The 10,018-nt window shown below is 47.7% G+C and overlaps 1 protein-coding gene across 4 annotated transcripts in view; it reads right to left on the minus strand.

The window, feature by feature from the left end:
• Window positions 1-9,753, minus strand: part of LOC121079285 (amyloid beta precursor protein) — a 216,464-nt gene extending 206,711 nt beyond the window's left edge. For 2 of the 4 annotated variants that reach the window (XM_040576361.1, XM_040576342.1), the window contains exon 1: window positions 9,454-9,711. In XM_040576361.1, the coding sequence (XP_040432295.1) occupies window positions 9,454-9,513 (60 nt within the window). In that variant the 5' untranslated portion in view covers window positions 9,514-9,711. Of the gene's footprint in view, window positions 1-9,453 lie in introns of all 4 variants that reach the window. The other 2 variants (XM_040576333.1, XM_040576351.1) reach the window with 2 other exon arrangements.
• Between the last annotated feature and the right edge of the window lie 265 nt (window positions 9,754-10,018).

Genomic DNA, 10,018 nt, shown 5'->3' on the forward strand with positions numbered 1-10,018 from the left:
GACAAAAGCAGCTGAACACCAAAAGGACCTGACAGAGAGGACATCTCGGCGAGAATTAGAAGAGCTTACTGCCTGCGCAGTGAGTAAGAGCAGGGATTTTCAGGTGTCTGGAAGACACCCCAAGCCTCTCAGAGCCCTGAGGGGTGGCTCCAGAGGCCAACACCAGCCCACAGAGCTCTGCCCGGGGAGGGAAACCAGGCAGGTCTCCTCACCTACGCTTTTGTACAGGGCAAGAATTCAAAGCAAATCTTAGACTTCGGGCAAGGGTACAATACTCGAATTTAATTTTGAGATTTCCCGTGTGCCACATTCCATAAATTTTAAGTATTTTTCTTTGCCAAATTATTCTGTATTATTAAAAATCAGTATTTGACGGACATACACAAAGCACGCACCCCAGCTTAAACACAACATTCCCTAAAAGCTCATGCGGCCTTTTAGACCAGCCTCAGCTTTCACTGAAACACTCAGGACGCGTTGCTCAGAGGATACATTATTTGGTGATCATCCTCCCAAGGTTTTTTCTTTTGCAGGCTCAGACATTTAACAGACAAGAACCCTGTACAAGTACTCCTTAAGCCATTCAGGCCATTCACAATGGCAAATAACCTACAAATTGTTTCCTTCCTTCTTTAAAACTTGTGTTCAGGGGAGCCATGGAGCTGTCCTGAATGCACTGGGCAAAGACAACTGCAAGCAGATCCAATTCCAAACTTGTTCTGCACTATCAACAAGCGTGGCAAACATGCCAAAGCAACCCAGCTTCCTGGTGTCTGGCCCCACCTCCAGCATCTCTTGCTTCAGCAGAACCGATAACAGGAAGAAAAGACACAAACCAGAAACCAAGCTGGTCAAAGAAGTATGAAAGCTTAACATATCACTCTTTTTTTTAATCATAATTTAACACTAAGAGCAGACACTTCTGACTCTTTTTTCAAGTAGATCTGTAAATATTAGCACAAATGTCTCTGAAATCCAAACCCAGTTACTCTCAGAAAACGCTGCCTCAACAGGCTTAAAAAAATAAATCAATCAAGTTTAAGGCTTACTTACACTTACATGTACCTCGATAACACCAAAACTCATATCCGAAAATCAACAAGCGAATAACTTACGCTGTGTTTGCAGTCAACGCTGGTGTCCACAAGCCAAAAAACCTTCTACAACAAGACACCACCACAGTCCCTTGGGGCGCGTTTCAAGCCGGGGGGATCTGCAGGAAGGTACGCGATTTAAACCCCACCATGCAAAGAGCATCTCCTCTCATCTCCTGCACACTACCGGCTATCGTGCTTCTCCTGCTCGCCACCGTGCAGCCCAAAACCCTGAATTTACCCCCTTGGAAAACCAGTCATGCAGTCTTCGTGTCTGGAGGCAAAAAAAAACACGCTTCCCTTCTCAGTTTGCCACAAGCCTGCACTGTTAAAAACATGTCCGTGGTTTCCTATTTGAATGCCTTCCAGACGGTACGAGCCGCTACGCCTTTCCTTGCCTGGTATTTCCTCTTTGCGGAGGCAATTAAGGCCCTGTTCAATCCTCCTCCTGATAAATTACAGATCGTCTTTCTCATTGGGTTTTACCTCCAGTGCGGGGCTTTAACGAAGTAAGTAAACGAGGTTGCCTCCATCCCTTGGAGCTGCCAGCTCCTGCCCCAGCCCTCTCCTCGCTGATGCTCCCCCTTGGAGAAGACAGGATCTCTTCTGGGATGGGCTCAGCGGCCCCAAAACCACACTGATGCTCCCATAAGGCCACTTCAAATCCATGCTAAACCCAGACAAATTCACCGCGCAGCCGAGCCCCCACGGTGTTAAATCCAAACCTTTGCATTTCCCCACAGAAGCGGCGTTAAACTCCAACAGGAGCTTGGTAGTCTCATGAATAACCACAACTCAAACTCTGATCTAGAGCTGTCTGACAAACCCGAAGTCACATTTAAATACATTTCTAGAAACAGTTTTGACTGATTTCCAAGTAAAATGCCTTAACTTCACCCTGCTGTTTGCTGGAGATGACATTTTCTCTTCAAAGCTCAGCCATTCCCAGGTTTTTCTTTCAAAAAACCTTCAGAAAGACATTAGATCCCCTGCCCAAAAGGAACCCCCTGAAATTAGCGCAGGGGCTTAACACAGCCCTTCAGCTCCGGTTGCTGCCTCCAAACCATCTCAAACTCACACGCATATTTATTCTGGATCCATTATTTGCTCTTTGACATTTCAGTTTTTCCAAGTTTCGTTCTTAAGCTCTTGCATAAAATTGAAACAGTGAATTTTGAGTGGTTTTTTTTTTCCTTTTTTATAATGTAAAGCTGACATACTCGTGATCTTTCTTCTAGACATGTAGATTAGCGAAGTCCTCATCTGCAAATTGCTCACAGTTAAATTCAAGGAGCTAAAAACATTGAAAGAACAACTGGGAGTTCCAACATCCTCAGTCTTATAATTTTGTTAAGCAACTTCAGGTCAGTATTATTCTTCCAAAACTTAATGGAACCGAAGACAGAACCAGTGAAAGGAAACAGCGACAGAATTACAATGCTGAAAGACATGTCATTAGAAGCAATTTTATTCCATTTCATAGTTAAGATAACCAGGATGAGGACAGACAAAGCATACCAAAGAATATCAAATAGGCTTCAAAACAACCCCACAGCTTACCACATTTGGAAGTCTAAATGCTTACTAATGCTACGCATGTGCGCAAAGAAAAAAAAAAAAAAGAATCATTAACTCCCATACCATAACTACTCACCATCCAAACTATAATCTATCAACAATTAGTACAATTAAATTCACAAAGCTTATAGGAAAATAAAGGAAAATAACTAAAATACTGAATGTCATTTTAAAGCCACTACCTTTTTTTTTTTTTTTTAGCATTTTTCTTCTCTTATTCAGTTTATGTTCCTCTAAGTAATACTGTATTTTCCTTCACAGTTTAAATAAAAAAGAGCCTTTTTCATGTAGAAAAAGAAAAAACTAGAAGCCATGACTCAAGTTTATGGGGATCTCAAAACATAAACAAAATCAAAGCTTTATCAAAAAGCACATCAAAAAGCCTTCTCCCCATATTTTAAGACATGACATAGGAAGAAAAGTTTTTCAAGCTACCTTGCAGATGATGACAAAGCAGAGTGCAACAGGCCTGTTGTATTAGCTCAGTATTCCGTATTCCAGATCTAGTGCCAAGCTCCAGTAACAAATAAATTTACATAACTAATCATAAGAAAAGGAACTCAAGTTAGCTGTTTGTCTCAAAATTATATTACAGTGTCTGAGAAAATGGTGGAAAAAAAAAGTCCTTTGCAGGGCCCAAAATTCAGAAAAAAAATTGATTTTACACAGTCAAAGCTTCAGAATGCGCCATCTCTACTCCAAGATGTGCTGACGAGGTAAGAGAACGTTTGCTGCAAGCACAAAGATGATGCGATAGCATGACAAGGAGATTGGAAATAACTCCAAAATCCTGCCCTTCCATCTCCATTTTTTCATCTGCGTCAAAAGGATGCTATTTCTGAATTTTGGGGATGGATGAGGAGACAGTTCTCATCTTCACTGTAAGAAAAAAAAATTAATGGTGCATTTCAAATCTGTTAGCACCAAATAACTGTATTACCTTAATTTGAGTCATGTATGTGTAAACTCTTGTTTCATAGTTTAAAAATTGAATCAAAGTACGAAGTTAATAGAGTTTCCAATATACAATATAGGGTTTTGCTCACTCATCTTAAACTCCTAGTAGACGTGCCCTGTGTTTTACAAATTACAATTCCTAACAGAAATTACATAAAAAATAGACACTGCCAAACTGGATCAAACTGATAGCCTGCTCTGAAAGGCAGCAATTTTAAAATGCTTTCAGTAACAGGTACAACCAGTTTTGCACCATTCCTGTCACATGCTATCTGCCGTGGTTGAATAAATAAGCTCTACTCTAGGGAAGGACAAACCAGAGCAGGGCAAACAGGGAATTCCTATCTAGATTAGTGTAAAATGGGTCAGTAGGAGCTGAATGGAGTCACCCATCCCTGAACGCAGCTCCTTGGAGTGTTTTGTCTTTCACTACAACCAGGAACCAAAGAGGGGTCAGGTGTGAAAAGACTGCTCATGTCCTGCCACAGGTCACAGGAGGGAGGCAAAGGGACCAACACCTTAATTAAAAGCTTTTCCCCCAACTTCAGCAAGTGTGGTTTCAGAGGTTGGCACTCCTTCCCCAGAGAAGCTGCCTGCTCTTTGAGCTGGGCCAGTTTGACTGCTTGAGACCATTTCCAGACACAGGTGTCTGAAGCATCTGCCAGAAGAGACCTACCAAAACCCAAAAAAAACGCACTGCTTGTTTGCTGCAGCGCAGCACCGTAAAACCATCGGAGAGAGAGTCAGCGACTGCTGAGTTCAGCGAGCAGAAACCACTGGTGGGAGCACAAAGAGTGGCTTTAAGCAGCTGGCTCCTGAACAAGGTCTGCTGCCAGCCGGACGGCGGTGTTGGGCTACAGCCTGAAAAGATTACAAACCCACGGAGCATGCCAGCTCACGTGCCCCTCTGTTCACTGCTTGGCTGTCCCACATGCGATGAAAAGACCAGCAGTTGACCAGAATGTTGGCTTCACTTGGAAAGCCTCTTAAATCAGCACAACCCATACTTACCTGTTAATAGGAAGTCCTCAAGATCAGACCAAGTTCTCCTGAACTTGCTGGAAGAACCAGCACAAAAACACAGGAGCCAGAAGCCCTGCTTCTCAGCTGAAGAAGCCACAGCGCTCACAGGGCTGTTACAGCGGGAGCTAAACACTGATTTATGTGCACACATACTGACTGGCTGCTGTCTGATTTTATCACCCTGAACACTATTCCCACTTAGCTTGTTTCTCTTTTTTATATGCCTAAATTCTCAGAAGGGAAAATAGGTACTTTTGGAAACTGCATGCATCTTCAGATCACAACGTTTAAGAATCAGTTTTCTAAAGGTTTTCTTTTTTACTCAAAATGAATAAAAACAAAAACGTACTTAAATTCCAGAACCAGTATCACACGACAACTGAGGGCAGACAACTGACTTACTCAGACCTGAAAACCCAAAATTACGCACCAGGCGTTACTGGTTCATACTCTCCTGTGGTCCAGTACCACCAAAATGATTAGAAAATGTCTTTTCAAAACCTCAGCTGCAGGTATTTCTGAGGGAAAGTCAGAGAAGAAGGGCAGGTTCCAGACCAAGTTTTGAGAACAAGGGCTCCTCAGACAGACCACGTTCTGTTCAGATAAAAAATAACAATAATAAAAAAAAATCTGAACAAAACTTTGACTTCTCTTGAGGGCCCTGTGTCTCAGAACTATTCCAGGCTCACGCCTGTTACCAACATTGCTCTTGGCAATGCTCAGCCTGGCAGCGATTTTTGTAAACTCTCAACGCAGGAGCATGTTCTAACAGTGAACCAAGCCTACAGAAAGTCGTTCATTATTTTTTTCAATTTGCTTTACTTTTAATCTTCTTACACCACAGGATTTTTTCAAAATCCCCCGAATTTAAATCCAATAACACCCAGCTCTAGACTTAAGTATTAAAACCACACTAGACAGATCACCTAACAGCTTCAGCGAACACATTACCATACATAAACCCTATTATATTCTTTTATCGGTAGCAGCCTAGAACTCTGTCTCTTCATTGTCTGGATATACAATATCTGTAAGCGACCACTGGTTCAATACAGCCAATACATGTGACGTGTGCACACATACCTGTGCACACAATGATTTTAATGTCCTACACAAGATACGCAAATATATGGAGGAACGTGGAAGGTGTGACAGATGTCAAAATTACACTCATTCAAGGATCAAGTCCATACGCTAAGCCTAGTGATACTGCCTTCAAAATAAACAACAGCTTGGAGACGCATCTCCACCCAGAACTGGTGAGCCAACCAAACCGTGGACCAGGCTCTGTCCTTGGAGCTCCATCTCCAAGAGTAGCCTGGAGAAAGCCCTGGGCAGCCTCGGCTGAACCTCCATGGCAGGCCCTGCTTTGACCTGAGGGTCTCTGTGACTCTAATTTCTTGTTCCTTTCTCCTTACACAACAAGCTTGTGTTAATTATTTTACCGAGCCACCAAAAAATGACAGTGTCCCAACAAACAGCTGCTATTTCACCAAGCAGTTAGGTGAAATAACTGTGCTTTGAAGCTACTGTGCCAAGCTTCGTGCATTAAAAAGACTGCCAATTAAAAAAATCATCATACCTTTTCTTCACACAACTTACAAGCTGTTTATCCTTTACCGTTTTAAACACATGCCAAGAGAAAGTCATGAAAAGCCACTGTGAAGTTGACCTCTACTTCTCATAAATTTGTCATATAACTGAGAATACCTCTTAATTAAAACAGATTAAGAAAGATAACTTGCATCTGTCATGCAAACAGCTTGTTTGGAAGGCGTCTGGATAAAAAAAAATATCAAGATCTTGTCACCTCCCTCATATTTTTCATACGTGCTCTATGAAAAGTACCATAGCTATCACTTCCTTCCCCAGAAAACACATCTGAAGAGAACGCAAGCCTTGCAATCGTCTATTGCTCATTAATCATAAACAAAAGACAAATGGGGGAGTGAGAGAGAATCTCCTTTTTTCCTCCTCTAATTTGTCCATTTGACTGCCAATGCACCAGAATCCATAATGCTCGCCCTGCCTCTCTCATTCATGCAGTCTCCTATTGCAACATAGCAGAATTTTAAATAGGAAGTTCAAAAGGGATCCTTCAACAAACAAAAAATCTTTGCCAGAGGAATTCAGGAATAGAAGCAAAAGGAAGAAGAACTGAAATTCCGTCATAGAGGTGAAAGAAAAGCTTCCTGTAATTTCCCATGTCGCAAAAGTAATTTCTGAAGCTCCGCTTAAAAACAAAATAATGAAGAAACAAATATTTTGGGTCTTCATTTGAAAAGAGAGAAGGAAGCCTGCAAACCACTACATCAGTCTTAAAAACCAACTACTCCGTCTTAAAAAAAACTGCCAGGCACCATACTTCTTGTCAACTGACTTTCTGAGGACCTCCTTGTATGATATCGATGTCTTAATAACTTGATTTCAGTCTGCTGGTATAAGAGTGTTGCTCATGAACATGGACCTACAGCTGCAAGTAGAACAGGCACGACAAATCTGGGCAGCCTCAGTGTGCTAACTAAAAGAAACGTTGATTTATAAACCACGGTCGTTCACTTAAATTCATAAAGACAGTCGCTGTCTGTCATGTTTCCAGGGGAAGAGATTAAATGGAAAAATAACTATTCAAGAAAATGACAATATCACAAATTCTTGGCCAATGGATCTCCTAACCCCCGTAAGTATGATTCACTTGAGTGGAAGAAGCAACATACTAAGCAACTATGACACTGCTGTGGCGTCACTGAGGAATATTTCCTTTATAGATGCATAAATATAAGTCTACCCATAATTTTAGAAAGGAATTCTTCATGTGTAATACAGCGAAGTTTTTGATTTTGTTCCTGCCTTCCCTCCTCCTTATACCACTCTGTCTGAAAACATGTATATATCTTTTGCTGCTTTCTAAAAAGCTTCTGTTAAAATGGCAGGGAAATGTTTCATTTCAGAGATGAGATCTCAAGGGAATCTAATTCAAACATCAAAATTTCACACTTTAGTGCACAAAGACAATTCAAGTGCAGTAAATGCATGCATGCAATTCCTATTACGACATATTTTAGTGTTATAAAAGCAGTCACTCGTTCAAATTGTCGGTCTTCAGAGTATCAAGACTAACGAATGCCCAATCACAAGAAGACCAGATGTTAAAACCTACCCCACTACCACATGTAAAAAAAAGGGAAAGACGCAAAGCCTCAAACGTTCATATGAAATGCCAGAACAAGATCGAAAGCTCCTGCACAAACATCAGGGCTCATTTAAACAACTGTTTCAAGGCAAAGGACGCCTCTGAAAACTCTGGATGCCACTCAAGCAAGCACCACCGCAGGAATGGGGTTGTACATGTCTCTGAACAGAGGCTCTCCGTGGAATGGTTTTGATGCAACATCCATGCCCATTTTCTTGCAAGCACTTTTACAGTACATGCACTTTCATCCACCTACGTATGTGTAAGGCCAGGGCTAGAGAGACCCGACTGACCATGGAGGGATAGGCATTTCTATCTGAAGCGCTGTTCCAAACGTAAAGCCTTTTTTTTTTTTTCTCTTCAGCTAAGCACCCAAGCCAGAAATTTCCTTTTACTACATGTAGGCAACACACAGTCGCATCAAGCCGATAAACCCCAGGTGAGTTTGATAACTGGAAGCTGTGAAGCCCCCAGCCTCTTCACACCCGCTCGCTTCCAGCACCGGCAGGGTGACACCTCGAGGCAGCAGAGGTGCTTTTTGGGGTACAGAGCCGTGTCCCCCCGGGGTCCCCCCGGGGACCAGCCCCGGGCAAGGCCAGTCCGGGGGCGAGCACCCAGCTTCAGACTCCGGTTTTCGGATAAAATGACCTCCTTTTGCACCCTCCTCTCAAGCTGGGACCCCAACACCCCCACCTCAGGAGGTCCCTCAGGGCTCCCCTCGCCTCAGGGGGGTGGAGGGTGGCGGGGGGGAGCCCTCCCCGCCGCACCGGGGGGCTGAGCGGAGGCACCGGGAGAGGGGGGCGGAGGGGAAGGGAAGGCAGCGAAGCCACCCTCGGAGAGCCGAGGGGGCGTCGGGCAGGGCAGGGCAGGGCAGGGCAGGGCAGGGCAGGGCCCGGGGCCGGCCGCGCACCCCGGCCGCCGCTCGCCTGACGGCGCCTCTGTGCTGCACTGCAGCGGCGCCATCTTCTCGCCGCCGCGCAGCCCCAGCCCGCCCCGCCGCAGGGAAACCCGCCCCGCGGGGGTCGGGGGGAGAAGATGGGGGGCGCGGCGACCCCTCCCCACACCTCCCCACCCCCGGCCAGCCCGCCGGGCAGCTCCCCACCGCCGCCCCACACACCTGCGGGGGTGTGCGCCATGGGGCGGGCGCTGCCCTGCCCTCCCCCGCTCCTCCCCGTCCCCACACCCCGAGCCGTTGCCCACCGCCCGCAGCCGAGCCCCCAGCCCCTGCCCGGCCAGGGGTGGGGGAGAGGCACCGCCCGCAGCGCGACCCCGCAAAGTTTTCCTAGGAAGCCCCCGGGGGGGCGCGCCCGGCCCTCCCCCGCCCGCCGGGGGCGGCACCGCCGCCGTCTCCGCCGCCCGTCCCCGCGGACCCCGGCGGACGGCCGAAGTTAGCGGCGGCGGCCCCATTGTTCGGCGGCGGAAGGGCGACGGCGGCCGGGGATGGAGCCCCCAGCGCCGCGCCCCCCGCCCCGCCGCCCTGCAAGCGCCGGCGACCCCCGCCCGCCCGCTCCGCCGCAGGGGCGGCTCCGGGCAGACAAAGCCTCGGGGAAGCGCAGGAGGGCGGCGGGGAGGGCAGCCCCCTGCTCGGCCGCCCCCCGCCCCGCTTACCTCTACGGCCCGAGCGGCGGCGGCGGAGGCCAGCAGCAGGAGGGCGACGTGGGGCAGCATCGCGGCGGCCGGGAGGGGGGGGAAGGAAGGGAAGAAGGAAGGGAAGGAGGAAGGGAAGGAAGGAGGAAGGGCGGCCGGCCGGCGAGGCGCGCTGGACTACGGCTGTAAATCCGCGGCGCCGCTGCCGGGGAGAGCGACTGAGCTGCGGCGGCACCAGCCGAGCGCCGCGGCGGGGCCGGTCAGCTGATGGCCCGGACCGCCCCCGAGCGGGCGGCGCGGCTCGGCACGACTCGGCTCGGCACGGCTCGGCCCTCCCCGCACCGCGGAGACCCCTAGCGGCAGCACCCGGGCGGCGCAGGGCCGGCCCCGTGGCCCCCAGAGCTCGGGGACCGGGCGTGGGCGTTGGTCCGTGGCTCGGGGGTGATCCCGCGGCCCGCGCGGTGTCGCCACGGAGGGTGGCCTCAGGCGTCAGGGCGCCGTCACCCACCTAAAGACGTGTGTAGAGAAAGGCCAAAATCACAGAATCATTTCGGTTAGAACAGACCTCCAAGATCATCTGGTCCAA

This window comes from Cygnus olor, chromosome 1, assembly GCF_009769625.2.
Source record: "Cygnus olor isolate bCygOlo1 chromosome 1, bCygOlo1.pri.v2, whole genome shotgun sequence".
Classification (NCBI taxonomy): domain Eukaryota; kingdom Metazoa; phylum Chordata; class Aves; order Anseriformes; family Anatidae; genus Cygnus; species Cygnus olor.